At 37.4% G+C, this 19,822-nt stretch overlaps 1 protein-coding gene across 1 annotated transcript in view; it reads left to right on the top strand.

The window, feature by feature from the left end:
* DMGDH (dimethylglycine dehydrogenase) overlaps positions 1–19,330 on the top strand; it is a gene marked incomplete at its 5' end in the record, with an annotated part of 43,894 nt that extends 24,564 nt beyond the window's left edge. Inside the window, 6 exons of the mRNA XM_010288995.1 lie at positions 1,459–1,589; positions 3,066–3,283; positions 4,159–4,316; positions 5,390–5,449; positions 18,051–18,185; positions 18,866–19,330. Coding sequence (XP_010287297.1) covers positions 1,459–1,589; positions 3,066–3,283; positions 4,159–4,316; positions 5,390–5,449; positions 18,051–18,185; positions 18,866–19,081 — 918 coding nt within the window. The remainder of the gene's footprint in view (positions 1–1,458; positions 1,590–3,065; positions 3,284–4,158; positions 4,317–5,389; positions 5,450–18,050; positions 18,186–18,865) is intronic.
* Positions 19,331–19,822: the final 492 nt, after the last annotated feature.

The raw sequence follows: 19,822 nt of genomic DNA, 5'->3' as shown, positions 1-19,822 counted from the left end.
AAAGAGTAGGCACCCTGAGACTATAGTCTCTCTATACAAAGATAGATAACTTTTCAGAGGACAGAGGCAACTGAATGGGAAGGCTGTACACAAGAATGGTAACTGTAAATGTAAATGGTAATTTAGGTATAGGTTTAAGAGAAAGAAGAACCTGAATTGCCATGTTGTCATTTTTTACTGTTTTATTTTTTTGATAGGAACATAGATTAAAAGTTTATCTTCTTTCTGGCTTGGGGTAGAGGTAAGGTAACTCTGTCATCAGTGGGCATAGATAACACTGGCCAAATATATTGGGGGTGGGCAAGATTAAACAGGAAATTATGAGAACAAAGTGAGTGCTTTCTATGGAGTTTAATGAGTGTTGCTATGGGGGAAAAGAAAGGTAGAGAGCAAAATAGAACAGTTTATGAGTCTATGTAAAAATCTACCATTCACAACCGTTGATTGAATCTGATGGTAGTCAGACTTAACCTAGTTGTGATACAAGTATGTCTCCAGTAACTTCACTGAATTATTTTATGATGCAGACAAGCTGTCTGATTTTGGTACCAAAATTCAAAAATTCAATTATGTGCCTGTAATATGCCAGTAACTGTATTAATGTAATATGACCTTGCAAAAGAATGTTAATACTTGCAATAGTTTTCCTTTTTCCGTTCATTTACTGGAATCTGAGCACTGACTGGGTGATTGACAAGGTTCTTATAACAGCAGAATGAAATAAAAGAGATTGAATTCTGCCTCTGGAACCAGACCAGCATAACAGCTATGGCTTATTCATATACCTGTTTGTGTGGATGATATCTGTATGAATGTGTATATGTTTTATGGTCACAGCTAGGTAACTGTTATTTGAAATTTTACTTGTAAAGATCATGTTTCTATATAGAACCTGACTGAAATGTACAGAGATGTAAATTCATAGTCAGCAACTACAGAAAATATAAAAGCATACATAAATCAGGGCCACAAAAGCATAAGCCAGCTCAGTAGTTCTTTCTTTAAGGTAAGGGACAAAATAATGTTATCCTTTAGGGATCTGAAAGCCTTAGTCACGTGATTGAAAAAGAATACTCATGTCAATAACACAGAGAATTTTTTATTTCAGTGATCAGAGAATAAACTAAAATTGATTGAATTTGCATTGAAAATGCATTCTTAAATCAATGTAGCTTAAGAACACCTTGTGAAATACACAATTAACAAATATTTATAAACGTCTTGATTTATCTCATTTCAAAAATTTTGATTTATTTCTGTGAAGAAAAATGTGATGTTTCCCTTGTAAAGCTTGATCTTGGCCAATTGTATATCTGTCAACTCCTATTATGGTATAGCATAACAAATATAAAAAATTTTGTTCTTTCAACTAAAGACGTATTTCCATATATTTCATAATGTTTAAGAATTCAAAGGTTTTATTCTGCATTCTTAATAATTGCAAATTTTACTCTGTAGGTGGGTTCCACAAATATAAGCCATATGTTAACACCGAGAGGAAAAGTTTATGCTGAGCTAACAGTCTCTCAACTGTATCCTGGAGAATTTATGCTTGTAACTGGCTCAGGGTCAGAACTCCATGATCTGAGGTTAGTTTATTTTTGATACAGTAAGTACACAGTGCTATACAGTCACGTTAATATGGAAATCTTTTTACTAAGTGCCAAATTCTTGATTATTACTCAACAAACCTTTTGCTAGGTTCAAGAGAATTCTACTTATTTATTGATTTTGGTTTCTTAGAAACTTGGTTGAGTTTAATCCTGAAGTATAAGCAGTTGCATATTGGATTAATGTTGGTCTAAAAAGATGGAGAATTTACTGGTAGTTATGTAATATACTTCAGTGGAGGTAGTTCTTGTTTTGTGGTTGAACCTGTTTGTGTTTGGCATTGTATGATGTAACACAGCACGGTTGTTCCATTCTAATGTTTTCTCTTACGCAAAAAAGAAAATTGGCTTTAAACATAGATGACCCCACAGGCACTGACCTGGCCAATACAGACTGGTAGTGCAGTCTTTCTGATACTGTGATAATGTCTTCTGCTTTGGGCTCTGGGGTCACAAAGCAAAACAACAGAAGGAAAGGAGGTAGAAGCAGTTGCAGGATGACTTCATTAAAATGTTTTTCATAGATGAGAAGTGATTGGAATTCTCATATTTTCATAGATTGGAAGTGATATTTCTAATGCTGTAAGTGGCTGTAAGTGTACTAAGAAAAAGAATTTTTCTTACTGGACATTGCTGACAAATCAGTTATTCAAAATGAATCAACACATAAAAGACTGAAATTTGCTACCCCAACACACAACGACTAATGTACTGTCATAACAATCCCATGGGAATCAGTAGGACTGTCGGCACATTCAGGAACCAAACGGCAGAACCAGACCTAATGCATTGACTTATATAGAATTTCAGCAGTCCTGTTTGATACTCCCCTGTGCCTGAGATCTTTTAACACTGCTTAAAAAGGAGTACTTTGTAAGATTTTAAAACATACTCCTTTCAGTTATTTTGTGAGCTTCCTGAAAGACAATACCCAGCTAATGTTTTTGATTAAATCAAAACTCAAAACTGAACTTCCTGCCAATACTTTAAATGCTGTATTCAGGAAGGAACAAGCCTGGTTGTACATATTTGTTGAGAGAGATGTTTATTTGGGGATTTCTATGTTCATTGTGTTTATTGCTTACTCTTTTTGTATGTTGATATTTTATTAACACATTCTGTATCCAAAGGCAAATCTGTGTTCAGCCTTATGAGATCACTCTTTCTCTTATTTTGAAAATACTGTTCCACCCATTTAAATTCTCTCCTTTCCTGGCTGTATCCCAGATGCCTGTGTTCCTATACCAGTGTCTCACCAGAAAACACCATTTAACGTCAATGATGGATTTGACTATCTAGTATAGCACTTACTTCCACTGGTTTTGAGAAGGTGTCTGACTGGGAGCTGCTGGAAAGATGAACAAAGTATACAAAAAAAGTATTCCTTTTAAATTTTTATCTAAATCAGTTATCTTTCATAAAAAAATTAACATCACTGTTGTGTTTTACATGCAGATGGATAGAAGAGGAAGTAACAAGAGGTGGATATAAAATTGAAATAGAAAACATGACAGATGAGATGGGAGTACTTGGTGTAGCAGGTCCATATGCCCGACAGATCCTCCAGAAGCTGACAAGTGAGGATCTGAGTGATGGTTCATTTAAGTTTCTGCAGTCTAGACATTTGAAACTTTCTGATATTGCTGTTACTGCCATTAGGATATCATATACAGGTAAGCAATAGAGAAAACAGACTATTATGGAAAGAGGCAGTAAATGAAATTATGTTGAAAAATAAATCTCATCATGTATTCATAAGCAATAAGTTCATCACATTTGATATATAAATGTGTGAGGAAATGCAGTACATTGATTTTCAAATGTGATCTGGTCAGGGTCTGTGCTGAGTTTTCCAAGACCTTTTTCTCTAGAATACCCTACAGTGCAAATATTTATTTTACAGAACAAAAGGCCAGTTCTGATAACCTCTGTGGTATTTGCTGCAAAACCAACGTCAAGAATTGTTTTTGGATTACCGTATATTAGTGTTTGTCAAGTGCCTTGAAAATGTAACACTGTAATGATGACTATTTGTTTTTCTCAGTTAGTTTTTATTTTTATGTCTATCTCTACCGCAATGGACTGAATGCAGACCATTTTGAAGCAGCTGAAGTCCTCCTCTTTCTGTTATACTAAATATGATACAATATACTTGTTTAATGCTTATTTACATTCAGTTACATTTGCTGTTCACTTGCCAAGCCATCATCTGTTTATAATGCTCTTAAGCTTCATCTCTCATTGTGACTTTACTACATGACCTTTTCTTACCAGTTATTCTGATCCTCCTCCCTTTCCCCCCACTGCCCCACTGATTTCAGTTAACAGTTTAAATTAGAATAATAATACTATTGCTTAAGATCTAGGCCATAAATCATCTGGTGGTTCTTGCAGGGAATTAGACTTGATATATGACAGCAGAATTGATCCTGGAATGTGAATTCACACTTACAGCATTGATCCCCACTTTTTCCAAGAATAGGACTGCATTTATTAGGATTGTTTCATTATTGAGCTGATGAAACTGTTAATCTTTTGTGTCTAACAGGTGAATTGGGCTGGGAGCTTTACCATAGAAAAGAAGATTCTGTAGCTCTTTACAGTGCAATCATGGAAGCTGGCCAAAAAGAGGGAATTGACAACTTCGGAACATATGCTCTGAATGCTTTAAGGCTGGAAAAGGGTTTCCGAGCCTGGGGGGCAGAGGTCAGGAAATACAATTTCTTTATTTTTTTTCTGTTTATTTTCTTTATTTCAGTATGACTATGCAGCTTTTAGTCAGAGCTAGCTCAGATTATAGTATTTGTTCCAGTTTCTTAATTTAGGTTGAAAATAAAATTTAACTTGAGCAAGAAAAGCTGCTGTAATTCTGAACAGTGTCTTTTCTAAATAAAAGGAACTAGTATACTCCATTGCACTGCTGGCAAAGAGACACTCATTTTGATTCACTAATGTTTTTCCCTCTTGTGTATAAGAAAATTATGAGGGTTTTGCTGGGCTTCAGTATGTTGAAATCAAAGATTTGGCTGATAGATTCTGAAAATATTTTATTTCTGTCATAACTATGTCATGAGAGGCCAATTATTCTTGCTTCATTATGTATTTGGAACTTTTTCATTTCCCGTTGTCCAGTTTCTGCCAAATTTGCTCTCTTGCAATATAGAACTACTCAGGGGGCCTAGAGAATTTGAGGAAAATCAGTATAATTTCTGGTCACCTGCGATTTTTCCTAATTCCTTTGGAAAGGAAAGAAATCAGGAAGGTGAAATGGTGGGCATTTAGGGATCTTTTTCATTTGCCTAGTGATAATTCTTTTCATTCTTCCTTCAAATGCTGCCTAACAAATCATTCTCCCTACACCTAATTGGAAGGTGGTAAATAAAACTGGCTTTGTGTTTTATTTTCCTCTTCAGCTAGGGTATTCTGCTGTGTTGCAATTAATGTGCATACCTCAGTTATTCAGTCGTCTGCAGGTTCCATTCTACTTTGAAGAAAAGTCTTGTTTCTGACTGAAATGTGTGTTTACTTAGAATATTGAAACTTAGATGAATGATATACATATCTATACTTTATATTAGGCATAATAGTAGATATTCTATTGAAATCATGTATAGGAAGCATATAGTGTATTCAAATGGAAGTTGCACATATACAATGTGGAAGATACTCACCTAGGACTAAATAGAAGGCTGCATGGAGTAACTAAATAAATTCCCCCCAACCCAAAAGCTATGATATTCCATCATGTATGGATGGCAAATTTGTTTTTTTTTTAACAGATGAACTGTGACACTAATCCCTTGGAAGCTGGACTGGAATACTTTGTAAAGCTAAACAAGGTATGTCTAATTATTTTCGAAGTGTTCTACAATTATCTATAAAATAAATTAGGCTTAGAAATGAAACAAGCAACTTTTTTTCACTGTATAGAAGAATAATTACTCTATTAAGTAACAATTTGTTATAAAAAAAAGTTTCATGTTTTTCCTTGTTTCTTGCTAACAAAATTATACACTTGGTCAGGAAACTGCAAATACTCAATGTTGTCTACATGAAAAATAACTCTTTGTGATTTATTTTCATAGTGAAATTTGAGTCATGCTTTTGTAAACATACAGTATCTACATACAAACTGAACAAGCCTATTCATAATCTGAAAACATTTTACCTATTTATTCTCATTGAAGGAGTTGTCTGTAGGATCATTTTCCCTACCTACCCCTTTGGTATAGCAATTACTGAAAAAAACAATAGATTTTTTCAGAACTGCAGACTGACAACTTGGATATGAGTCAAATAGAAGTTAAATTAATATCTTGGTTAAAAAAATAATAACAATTAGTTATTTGTAGAATTTTGAAGAGGTCCTCTGCTCATAAACTTTTCCTGCCTGATTTAAAGTTTAAAGAATGGGACTAGTTGAATTTAAATATGCAGTAAAAATGAGAAGATGTTATTCTATCTCTTTTTATGAGAATCCCCATTTTCTTATATTCATAGTTTAGCAAATCAAACTCTGTTATGGTCTAACAGATACAGAAATTGCTTATAATTCTCTTTTCTGGTCCACATGAAACCCAAACAAGGAATCCTAACTCTGTCAAATAGAAGACCTTTCCATGAAATCCAGTGAAATAATTTCCTGTGCAGCTCTAATGTCATCTATTGCTACCAGTTAGCCCATCGACTTAAACAGCAGTTGCCTGCACAGTGGATGTGAAGTTTCTGATTTAAAAAATCAGTCCTATACATTTCACATTAGGTGCCCTAGATGAGGGGATATTTCTGACTTAATCTTTTGCCTCAGTTTTTAATCCGTAAAATAGAGGAAGTGCTAATATTTTTACACAAGGGAGATCAAGAAGAAAAAGTATTGTATATAAGACATTTCATCTTTAATGATGCATTGTGATACAGGGACAAATTCTCTTCTTATTTATATTCCCTTTATACCTGAAAGGGTAACAAATCAGATGATAAATGACCCTTGATACTTCTTGCCATGTTATGTGGAGGTACTGTGGAACTGATAAAAGGGATCCCAAACTTTAATTTACAGCTTCAAATAAATAACAAATCTTAAACTTTGGGTAGGCAAGAATTATGGCGGCATGTTGAACCTAAAAAGGTGCTTTTATCTTTGAGATAGTTTCACCCACAGTAACAGGGATGTACCTAGGAAGATGCCTTTCCTCTCCAACTGTTGAACCTGTCTATAGATGTACAAGTTCTTCAACCTGTGCAGGATTGAGAAAGCATTAATTTTTGTCCTTATCTAACATCAATGTGTGCTCTAGCATGAAATACAAGTTCTAAAACTGTTCTTACCCAACTATGGAGCTCATCTAGTGGAAGGCAAAGTGCTCCCAGGGATGTCAATGGCAGTTCCTACATGTAGTGGAGTTAACAGCTGTCTACACTGGGTACTGTAATTTTGACCTTATCAGAGAAAATGACACATGCAAGGGAAATACAGAATCTTATGGAACAGGATTGTGTTGTATTTAGTCATCAAGGATTTTCCCATCTTCAGGAGAGTATTAGCAGGATTACAGGAGAATTAAATGAAAAATGTTACTGTTACTATTTTTTCTTTCCACTTCCATTTGATACATCTGTTGAGTGTGTTTGGGGGGGGGGGGGGTTTGTTTGGGTTGGGTTTTTTTGTTTGTTGTTGTTGGGATTTTTTTTTATAATCCGGAAAGCAGCCATAAACAAGGAAAGCTGTTGCTTGCCAAGATGCCCCTGCAGAACATGCGAAGGCGCTAACATGCATGAAGCACTTGATTCTTTATTGCTCCACATGCTTCTCTTTGTGGTTGAAATGTAGGGTTGGAACAGCTCTCTGGAGCAGATATTCACATTGTGGATGAATGGATATGGAATGAATCTCCAGCATAGATGTAGGATGTCAGCCTAAAACATTTGCCAGTTTTGCTGAACTAATGTGAAAAAGGAAATAATCGATGTTTATTTATTGACTCAAATGAGGGCAGTTGTGACTGCATGTTGACACTGCAGAGGTACTTGAGCTAACTCAGATATTGGAATTGGTCTAAACAGTGTAGCATGAAGCGCAATGTGAGATTATTTACTCGACTTCTTGGCAGCTTGGGGCTGTGAGTCCCAGTTCCATGCCTCTGGTTTTGGTGTCCATTTGGCATAGCGTAGACCTCAGCATTCCTTAGAGGCCACCATGACTGAAGACAAGCAAAATACTCTGTTACCATCTGCGCCTATTTCTTAGGAAACTTTCCACAAAAAAAAGGGCAAACGGAATACAAACTACAAGCAAGAGATTCTTAAATCTGTTTGAGGTCTTGGTCTGTAGGGTTACTGACAGGGTTTGTTCCTTTAAGCATGCGCCCCCAACCGGGGAAAGTGCTTATTTCTGTGTAAATTAAAACGGAAATGCACTGCTCAGTTAATTACTAGCGTGCTTCTTACCGTGCAACAAGCAGCTGAAATAGCTCACAAAATGGGCAAAAAGACTTCAGCAAAAGTGAATTTTGCGTGCTATGTCATGGAAGCTGTAAACAGCTTCTAAACAGAGTAAAGTGAATGAACAACCAAATGCCAAATGAAGGTAATACAATCAGAAGGTATTTTTATTTCCATGAGAGGGCATTCAAATATCTGAGGAATAAATATAGAGAGATGTAAATTCCCAATAAAATCCTGATATTTCTTTGTATTTATGAAGTTTACTGCATTCATCCTCATCAGGTACAAATGGACTAGTATTTTTTTGTAAAAACTTAAGTTGACAATTATTTTTTTTTCCACCGTCTATTAAGTTATAGCATGACAATACATAAACCTGTTTCCTCAAGATTTCTGTGGAAACTTTCATTTTATCAGTAAGGCTGAAGAGGTGGTGTTCTAGGTGGTTTCCTCTAGACTCTGATACTCCTTTTTTCTCTAATGTCAGTGTTGCTTGCTTCCTTGCAGAGATGAGCAGGATGGGCTGTGATTAAATCAAAGTGGAGGGACAGTAACAGAATTAATTTCTAATTTAGAGTATACATTGTCTTAGTAACTTCACAACAAAATCTGTCTGGTTTAGGGCTGGATGGTTGGTTTTTTTAATACCTGTTGTCTTTGTTTTGTTTGTTCAATTGGTCTTACATTTATTAAGTTAGGTAAGTTGTTAGATAGCCTCATTCACTGATACCTTCATCTCATGAATAAGCACTCTGCTACTAAATATTCAATAGAGTCCTAATGGTCTTTGTGACAGGAAATTGACAGAGTATCTTAAAGAAGTTGCAATTCTTTTTTCTCCCAGCATAATGTTTTAGTTCTGCTGCACATTTGAACTTTCTCAGGTTCAAGTGGTTACAGATACAGTATACCACCTCTGAGTGCTTTCTATTTTTCAAAACCCTGGTTTAAATTTAATGACTTTTTCAAATATTAACATAGAAAAAGATAAACAATCACCAGATATTAATTTACTCCAGCCCTGTGTTCTATGGCAGAATCAACTACATCTGTGTTTACCTTGCCATATGTATAAAAATTTCATGTGTGAAGTTACAAAGACCTCTCATTCCTGAAGATCCTACAGTCTCCCTGGGCAGTCCATTATAATGATTCACTGTCCTTATACTAGAAAATGTTTCCTTGCTACACTTTAACTTATCACTGATTATTATGCTCACTACTGACATAAAGAAAAAAGATTTCCTTGTTGCAGAAGCTGCTTGTGTCTTCAAAACCTGCTAGCATGCACCTTTTCAGTGTTCTGAAGGGGTTGATTATTTTTAGCGAGTTCAATATTCTTAAAACAGCCTGTTTTTCTTCTGAGAGTAATGGACCATAAGTCCCAGTGAAACACTTCCATATCAATGTGGGTAGCTCAGACAAATTAACTCTTTCACAAGGATTTTCCACGTGAACCCAATAGTGCCAACATTTCATCAAGAACGTACAGCTACAAAGTTCCATAGTTAACTGTAGGCTGGTGACTTGTTTTGCTATATCCAAGGCTGCCATCTCCTGGGCACTCCCTCTGCAGCAGCAGCTCGCTGCGATTTAGCAAGAGAATGCAGCAGATGATGGAAACTCGTGGGGACTCTGCTCTAGTGTGCTCTTCCAGGCTGGAAGAGACCATTATCAGAGACAGTGGTTCTTTGTTGCAGCCCTGTTTATTTACTGGCGTAGTTTCTTTGTTCTCCATTCCAAGCTTATTTCCAGATTATACAACACCCAGAATCTCTCTCCCTTCACTTTTTCTTTGGTCTACTCTACCAGCTACTTTCTTTTTTACCTTCTTCATTTTCTGCTCCTTTCCCTGTGTGCTTCTCACTATTTATGTCCCATCTCCACCAACCCTACTCAGTGATGGCCTGTATTTTGATGTCAAAAAATGCCTTTTAGACTACAAGCCCTATCTCATCTTCTGACTTTGGCATGAGATTTCTGAGGTGTCTTTTACTATTACACCTATTAGACACATGAGCATTTAATTGCTTCCTTACTCATTATGAATAGAAGTTGTGTCATGCCCAGCAACTTCACACATGGGTATATGACTGTAAATCAAAGATACAGTCCTTGTGTATTCACCTAAACTCCAGCATAACTACACATAAGTTATCTCATGGGAAACTAAGATGAATTGTAACACTGTGCCTCCATCCTTTTATTCCTTTGGTAGCACTTTAATCATATAGGTTCATGCTCTCCTTTTCCCAGTCATTTGTTTCCCCCCCTGCTTACTCTGCCAGAACTGCCCCTCAGTTGTGTCAGACCTACTCATTGTGTTACCATGGTCTAAAGTGATATGTCCTGATTTATTAAAACATTATATGATATATCTTTTTAGGAAAAAGGCTTTTTTTATCATTTTACAGATGCAGTTTGGACAAAGAAAAAAATACAAGAAATGTTGATCTGGCAAATTTAATATATTTATCAATGATGTGGATGAGGGGATTGAGTGCACCCTCAGTAAGTTTGCAGATGATACAAAGCTGGGCAGGAGTATTCATCCGCTTGAGGGTAGAAAGACTCTACAGAGGGATCCGGACAGGCTGGTTTGGTGGTCTAACGCTAGTTGTATGAGGTTCAACAAGGCCAAGTGCCGGATCCTGCACTTCGGCCACAACAACCCCATGCAATGCTACAAGCTTGGGGAAGAGTGGCTGGAGAGCTTCCCGGTGAAAAAGGACCTGGGGCTGTTGGTTGACAGCTGGCTGAATATAAGCCATCAGTGTGCCCAGGTGACCAAGAAGGCCAGCAGCATCCTGGCCTCTATCAGAAATAGTGTGGCCAGCAGGAGTAGGGAAGTGATTGTCCCAATTATTCTGCACTGGTGAAGCCGCACCTTGAATACTGTGTTCAGTGTTGGGCCCCTCACTACAAGAAGGACATAGAGTTGCTGGGGTATGTCCAGAGAAGGGCAATGAAGCTGTTGAAGGCTCTAGAGAACAAGTCCTATGAGGAGTGGCTGAGGGAACTGGGGTTATTTAGCCTGGAGAAAAGGAGGCTGAGGGCAGACCTTATCACTCTCTACAACTACCTGTAAGGAGATTGTATTGAGGTGGGTGTTGGTCTCTTCTCCCAAGTAATGAGTGACAGGATGAGAGGAAATGGCCTCAAGTTGCAACAGGGGAGGTTTAGGTTAGATATTAGGAAAAAATTTCTTCACCTGAAGGGATGTCAAGCATTGGAACAGGCTGCCCAGGGAAGTGGTGGGGTCACCATCTCTGGAGGTATTTAGAAGACATGTAGACGTGGTGCTTAGGGATCTGGTTTAGTGGTGGACTTGGCAACGTTGGGTTTGCAAGAAATGGAAGAGGAAGAAGAAGAAAGAGTATAGATTCTGCTGAAGAAGGGATAAGTAGCCTTGGGGAAGCAGAGGGATCTGAAAAAGGATGTAGTGAGGGAAAGGTATTAGGTATTTGAGAGGGGGGAAGGTTACTTCTTTTTTCCTCTCTTTCTTTCAGTCCCCATTTCTTATACCTATAACATTTATTCAGTCTACTTTCCCACCTAAATCCTTTCCCATCCAAATTAAATTTAGGAGTGGAACCATATTCTATGGTTACTTCATTTGATGTCCAGCAGGTCATAAACCAGAGGATTTACTCCATAAATTTATACGAAGTATGAAACACATTAGAAAGAATCTGCTATGATTTTGTTATCTGTATAACCTAGGTCACTCCCAGTGTGCTTGTTGGGCCATGTAAAGAATAAGCACCCAGTGAGCTAGGAATTTTGAGCCAAATAACTCAATAATTCATCAGTTGTTTGTATCATATCAATTTCTTAGAGCTGGCCGTTTGCATACAAGAAGGGCTTAGGCAGATTGAATGAAAGGTGCAGTGATGCAGGTGCCATACATACTGACTGGCCACATGTCCCTTAGAAAAATGTTTTGTGTGGTGTAAACTGTAGCTTTGGTTTGCTGCAGAAAACGAAACTTGTCAAATATTTGCTGCCTGCAGAGGAAAATGATCTTCAGTTATTGCCCTGGTGAGGGGGGTATCGTTTGGAGAGTTACCCTAAGATTATTCAAGACCATCCAACTAAGAATAATTAATTTCAAAATATTGCATTGATGCTGTCTCCAGTGTGTTGTAACATGGTGGTTATAGCAGATCACAGCAGCTGTTAGTGCTGCCTTACTCAGTTGGGTGGCTTTATGTACATAATTTGGCTGTATGCCCAGAGTCATAAGTAGCACATGCCAAATAAATTACAACATTCCATTATTAAGACATTTGCACATCTTTGCTGCCAGTTATTGTTGAACGGATATGACATTTTTCTTCCTAGATACCTAGACTTTATTCTACTAAACTATATGATCAAAAATTTTTTTTGAAAGTTTTATAGATAATTTATATTCTTTTGCTTCCATTAAGTCACAAAGACAGAGGATTAGAATTAGGATCTATATGCCATTGATAGCCAAGCACACTTGAAACACAGTAAGTAAAACTTTTCAGGGTACATCACTGTGCCTAAAAAAATCACCTGATTGGTTAATGTCTCATTAATTCTTAAAAAAAAAAAGTGTTTTTATCTTGTGCTAGCAAACACATGGTAACTTACTCAAGGTAAAGCCTGATGGTGACAAGGGAAGGCAAATATGCATGTCCAATATGATAACAGAGGAGATAATCAATGGGCTCCCTCTAGGTATATACTATTTGAAAATCTTAATTGATTTGTATTTGTGATATGATTTTCCATTGTAATCTGTATGTTAGGTAACACAAGTAAAAAGCACAACCCATCTTTTTTGGTTTTCTCTTGTGAATTGTACTCAAAGAATATGAAGCTAAGCAGTAGCTATTGTCTTTACCTTGTATCTAAGAAGTATTTTTATTTTATGTGAAAAACCATTACATCTGCTAAAGCCTAATGCTTTGGGAGCTTATGCCAGGATAATGGAAAGTCTCCTGTATTTTAGGTTTAGCTTATTAGGACTCTCCTTACTCTAGGTAGTAAAAGTTTTACATTGTTACTACATGTCAAGTGATTACTTTTTTTAAAACCACAAGACAGCAAGAGAAACTTCAAATTTGGTATCTGTTTGAGGTTGGAATTGTTTAGGGTTTTCCTTTGTTCCTGTTCTTTTTCTTCTGTGTTTTTTTTTTAACCTTCTTTTACAGAATTTTCTGTTTTCAAAATACTGTTTTGAATGGTATTTTTATTGCATTATATTTAGCGTGACAAACTAAAACAAATAGAAGCAATACCCAAGCTGACTATTTTTCTCCTAGAAACAGGAAGCAGTGTTATCAGAATTGCCAGGCTGAGTTTGAATGAATCAGTTTCCAAAATGCTGTTTTGATTGGAATGAATGGCCTCATGCACACACACTCATAAATCAAAAATTAATACCGATAGAAATGTGCTTAGTGTACAACTGACATGGATACCCAAGAACTGCAAAATGAGAAGGCTGAACTAGTCAGATTCATATGGTTAGAATTTCTTAAGAAGTTGCTTTAAATGTTTTAAAAATGTATATATACACACATATTTTTTGCAGTTGTACATCACCTTCTAGTGGAAGGTGTCCCTGCCCATGGCAGGGTGGGCTGGAACTGGATGATCTTTAAGGTACCTTCCAACCCAAACCTTTCTATGATTCTATATATACACATATTTTCATACATACATTTTTATCCATGTTCATATAGTGTTCATATAGGTATATATGTGTTTATATATGTCCATGTACATATATATACAGACAATTTTGCAGATGTTGTGTGTGAGTATATATATATTTTCATATTTGTGTATATTTTGCAAAATTTGAATTCTAGGTTACCTTTTGATTATTTTTCCAGGCCATGATTCTAAAAAGACAAGAATATTCTTAAGCTTCAAGGAACATAAAATAACAAACAACAAACCCATTACATGAAATGCCACAAATCCATCTCCACTTAGCATAAGAACTATGTAGTGATTTATTCCAGGTGGCCAAAAGCCTGGCCCAGTTAAAATCAATTGGGTAAGAATTTAATTTTGTATCTGTAACCAATAGGCAAAGAATGATCCAGTGGTACGTAGATTCTAAAGCCTGCTAAATGCTAGCTCTGATGGTTTCCGTATCTAAAAGGCAATTAAGAAGTGGAAGCCAAAATTATTTTTGCTCTCAACCTCAAGGTTCCAGTAATTAATGTATTAACGGGAGTTAACTGTTGTCTATACAGTTAATCTGGAAGTGACCCATAAAAGCAGTACACATTTGTTACCAGGTCATACTCAAGGCTCTGATTATAACTGCTGCATTAACCTTTTTGGAAACCGTTTTTCCATTTCTAAATGAGGATTTCATAGAGGTATAAATTAACCAGAAATCTTTAGTTTAAAAAAAACCCAACACATCGACCCCAAACATGAATATTATAATGTTTTATAAGGCTTTCATCTCCTTCTATGAGTATGCTCTTACAAGTATCTGAATACTCCAGAAGAAAGGAGCTGTTCTCTCAGTACGGCGGTAGCTACACCAGTGCTGTGTGATGCAGCATTCCCAAAGTCACAGGTTACAGTTCTTTCCTCTAGAAAACCTGATGGTGACTCAGCTGAGGAAAAGGGCACGGTAGCAGAATGCTGTTAGAAGCTGGTTCTGATAGAGTCCTGTCTGTTGCCACTCTTAGTAATGTGAAAGACCTAAAAACAAGAGTTTACAGACATTCATACTGCTGTTTCGGATGCATTAGCGTATCAGTAACGTCCACATTGGGTTGGCAAATACAAGACAGAACTAAAGGGAGACCTAATCTCTTCCAGAGGAGGAGCTGGAAAACAGAAGGACCCCGGGTATATGACATGATATTGGAATACTTGTGATTAGTTCCACAGTTACGTTCCTCGAGACTAAATACCAGATGCTACATTAGCATGTATAGGAAGGAGTCGATTCAGTGCTTAGAGTACCTGTAGAATATTTACTTCCTTGGTATTTCTGTATGTCATGCAAAGCATTTTAGTCTGTGTGTCATGCTGTGGTATAGTCTTACTTGTCCATCCGTGGACAAGGGAAGAGCCACTGATGTCGTCTATCTGGACTTCTGTAAAGCCTTTGACACAGTCCCCTACAACATCCTTCTCTCTAAATTGGAGAAACATGGATTTGCTGGGTGGACTATTGGGTGGATGAGGAATTGGTTGGATGGTTGTACCCAGAGGGCAGTGGTCAATGTCCAGATGGAGATCAGTGATGAGTGGTGTCCCTCAGGGGTCCGTACTGGGACCAGTACTGTTTAATATCTTCATCAATGACATAGACAGTGTGTTTGAGTGCACCCTCAGCAAGTTTGCAGGCAACATCAAGCTGAATGGTGCAGTTGACACGCCTGACGGATGGGATGCCATCCAGAGGCACTTGGACAATTGAGGAATGGGCCCGTGTGAACATCATGAGGTTCAACAAGGCCAAGTGCAGGGTCCTGCACCTGGTTGGAGCAACCCCCGGTATCAGCACAGGCTGGGGATGAAGGGATCGAGAGCAGCCCTGCTGAGAAGGACTTGGGGTTACTGGTGGATGAAAAGCTGGACAGGAGCCAGCAATGTGCTTTCACAGCCCAGAAGGCCAACGCTATCCTGGGCAGCATAAAAAGAAATGTGGCCAGCAGCTCAAGGGGGCTTATAAGAAAGATGGGAACAGACTTTTTAGCAGGGCCTGTTGCAATAGGACGAGGGATAATGGCTTTAAACTGAAAGAGAGTAGATTTACATTAGATCTAAGAAAGAAATTTTTCACAATGAGGGCGGTGAAACACTGGCACAGGTTGCCCAGAGAGGTGGCAGAAACCCCAATCCTGGAAACCTTCAAGGTCAGGTTGGACGGGGCTCTGAGCAACCTAATCTAGTTGAAGCTGTCCCTGCTCACTGCAGGGGGCTTGCATTATACAACCTTTAAAGGCCCCATCCCTGGAAACATTTATAGTCAGGTTAGACAGGGCTCTGAGCAACCTGATGTAGTTGAAGATGTCTCTGCAGGGCCTTGGACTAGATGACCTTTAAAGGTCCTTCCAACCCAAACTATTCTATCACTCTATGATTTACATTTCTAGTTGGTGTTTCGTTTCATAAATGTTCCTGCGTAGCAGAAATGTATTTCTATGAGAAGTGAGCAGGAACTAACAGTAGCTTGTTACTGTCTGGTCTAAGATCTTTGCTTTACCTTTTCCAGCAGAATCTTGAAAATTAGATTCCAAAAATAATTCTCACAATCCCTTCTTTTTCTGATCTGCGCTGTTTTTCATGCTGCATTTTCCCAAAGGGGGCCATCTATGGTCTTATGTGCAGTATCTGCCTTATCCTCAGTTGATCCCCCTTGATTTTCAGACTTGCTTCGTAACTGGTTCATAAGCTGTTTTCCACAGCTGCTTACAGAGTCGAATCTTTCAAAGACCAAAAACCCTTCATCACTTTAGTAATTTCTTTTGAGCCTACATATAGACATATGTGAACCTGAACAAGAACTGCAGAAATAAGAACTCAATAATTAACTGCATAATAACCTATTCCAAGTGTAATACCCGTTGCTTGTAATTCTGACAGTGCAATAATTCTCTACAGAAATTAAAGAATGTTACCAGAAATAGTATTTTTGATGTCTTCAGCAACATTTCATGTCTTTTCTTTTAAACACTCATCAAATTAATATAATTTGAGTTTCAGACCTACTAGAGCTGTCACAGTGACCTAAGATCAAGTGTCTTAAAATAGCTTTCACTGCTACTCATCTTCTCAGCAAAGGCTGGAAAGCTAGAGGACCTTGTAACTGCTATTATGTTTCTTGCCCATGGGCGCAGGCTGGTGTGGATCTGGCAAATGAGTTGAGTACAAATCTTTTGTTCTGCCTGATCTGTACCTTTAAAGAAGAAATGAATAGGCAGAATTTGTAAGCCACAAGTTCCCAGGACTTACTGCAACATTATTAGCAATAATGATATCCAGCCTGATTACTATTTTATCCTCTGTCCAAACTGTCAGCATTTTTGAAAGAGGCTTTCTCTTGGTTCTTGAGGCATTCTGTCAAGGACCATAAAGTTCATAACAACTCTTCTTTCTATGGCTTCTTTTTCCAATTTATTTTGTACCCAGCCAACTAAATAGGCAAGTTGTCTGAGTTACATTTAAGACTTAGGAGATAACAGCATGAGACAAGTCAGGTGAACCTGGCCATGGCATCAGGCTAGCTCAGTGGAATCAGCTCAACATTATTACAATAAGAACTATCTTATATAACCTTCAGGATTCAGAGACTTACTGATGGCTCCCCTTGTACTTGTCACACCTTTATGCAGTCTGCTTCTAGAAGTATGAGAATCTGCCTGTACTTTTTTAGGCAAGCTGAAGAAAGGAACTGCAAATGATAGTATTATTCTTTAACTAACATGCTGCATTATCCCATAAAATGGTATTTACATACCATAAAACAAGAATGTGGAACAAACCACCGGCTCTGCAGCCTGGCAGAGACACCAAAGTGGAATAGCAGTAAGTTACTATCATGGTTGCTGATGGCATCAAAAAAGATGTGTGTCCACACAGGGAGGCCAGGGCTTTAGTATTTGGGTGTTGGTATTCCAAGTTTTGTATAGAAACTGAAATGAAACACAGTCTTTTGGCTGTCAACCTGAATGGGGCAGACAGTCTTGGAACATGTCTGACTCCATATGTATTTCTACTACATTTGGAATTACAGATATTAAAGGACTGAGGTATAGAAAAACTGCTATACTTAATAAAGTTACCAAGATATAATGTACCAATATAAAAACACCAAGATACGAGATACAATATCTGTCAAAGATTTGATTTAACCTGTATTTCATACAGAATACTTAAGTGATAGGAAAACAAATGAAGACAAATTTAAACGTCTGTATCTCTCAACTTTTTGCAGAACCCAAATAACTATATATCATCATTATCTTCTGCTTTTTTCAGCCAGCAGACTTTACAGGAAAGCAAGCACTGAAGCAGATTAAAGAAAAGGGGCTCAAACGACGACTGGTATATCTCGCCTTGGAAACAGATAACGTCGATCCAGAGGGAAATGAAAGTGTGTGGCATAATGGCAAGGTAAGGACTATAGATCATGTTACAAGAAACTCATGTTAATTCTCCATAAACAGAATCTAACCATGTTTCAATTGTGAACGCATCATTTTTGTTTTACTGTCACAGAACAGTTTGAAGCTATGATAACCATTTTCTAATCTTCAAGCAGGAAGGAAAGACTAGCTAAGTATCTACAAAGAAAATGTGAAATACCATCAGGTTACAGAAACTGGAGTTGGAACAGACTAAAGTATTAACTCATCCATTCCCATGTCCTTCAAGTTCACCATTGTCCTAATAACAGTTTTGCTATTCACTTAAAAGAAACAGAACAACAGCAAAGTTTAGACCTCCACACTTCAGCGCAGATAACGTGTTGAAGCACTCACTAGCAGTTAAATTATTGTATATAACAAGCATATGCATGTGTATAGTGTTTGTTCTCATGAAAACATAATTGAACACAATAGGAATAAACTGTTTTTTCAAGGAGCAAAAACTTCCCAGTTTAAGATGATGTCACCCACAGTAGAGAATATTATGAACTGCATGACACACTTGAAATTTGCTTCATGTCTGAAGTGTATATACCAAAACTGGTAGATGAGATGTATAGTTGTTTGTTTTGTTTTTGTTTTGTTTTTTTAAGAAAACCTCACTGCATCTTGAAAATAAAGATAAATGTTTGTGTTTTTTTCCAGGTTATTGGCAACACCACGTCTGGAAGTTTCAGTTACAGTGCTCAGCAGAGTCTGGCTTTTGCATATGTTCCCACAGAACTCAGCAAAGTTGGACAGAAATTGGAAGTTGAACTTCTAGGAAAAAATTATCCAGCAACCATTATACAAGAGCCACTGGTGCTGACTGAACCAACAAGAATGCGCCTTCAGAGAAAGGGTGAAAGTCCCAAAATATAAACACAGATGAGGATACATCAAACTGTGCAGTAGGAAATAGTTCTATTAATATGCATGAAATTAAGAGAAACAAACTACTCAGATTTGCTAATTACTAAACATAAGATCCTCATTGCTATACATCAGTGAGAAATTCGATGGTGTTACCCTCTTGCTTCCTTGTATGGGCTGTTCACATTAGAGATCTGAGCGGAGTTCATGAACCAGTCAGTATGCGTTCCCCCTTCTCAGTAGCACTTGTGAGCAGAACTGGCAGGGAATGAGTAGCTCCTTGATTCAGCTTGCTCCCGAATTGGCTGGCAGATCTGAATTAATGCAGAAGAGAAAGCTGCCCTTGGTTTTGGCCAGTAGCAAATTCTTCCTCCTCCTTGACAGTCACAGTTAAAGCAGCTTACCCTGGCTTCTGACAACATGACATTGCAAACTTACCATTAAAATAATATACATCCCAGCAATCATTAAAAATAATAAAGGCGGTATTAAAGGCAAACTGAACTGTTAACATTTTTTCCCAATGTGACACCCTGGCAGAAATTCTCATAGAAGATCAAAATCTAGTTCTTCTTAATGAAACAGTTATAGGAAGGCCATTCTTCATTATTTTGTATGAATCATCTGGTAGATTACATGTAATATTCTACAACACACAGGATGTTATTGCTCAATTTTGAACAGAACCTGAAGTACTGTGTCATGGATTTACTGTTCTAAATCTGAAGAGCGAGACTGAAACCAGAGAAT

Source organism: Phaethon lepturus, unplaced genomic scaffold (genome assembly GCF_000687285.1).
Source record: "Phaethon lepturus isolate BGI_N335 unplaced genomic scaffold, ASM68728v1 scaffold9526, whole genome shotgun sequence".
Classification (NCBI taxonomy): domain Eukaryota; kingdom Metazoa; phylum Chordata; class Aves; order Phaethontiformes; family Phaethontidae; genus Phaethon; species Phaethon lepturus.
The sequence above is the reverse complement of the archived record's forward strand: the minus strand, read 5'-3'. Positions and strand labels throughout refer to the sequence as shown.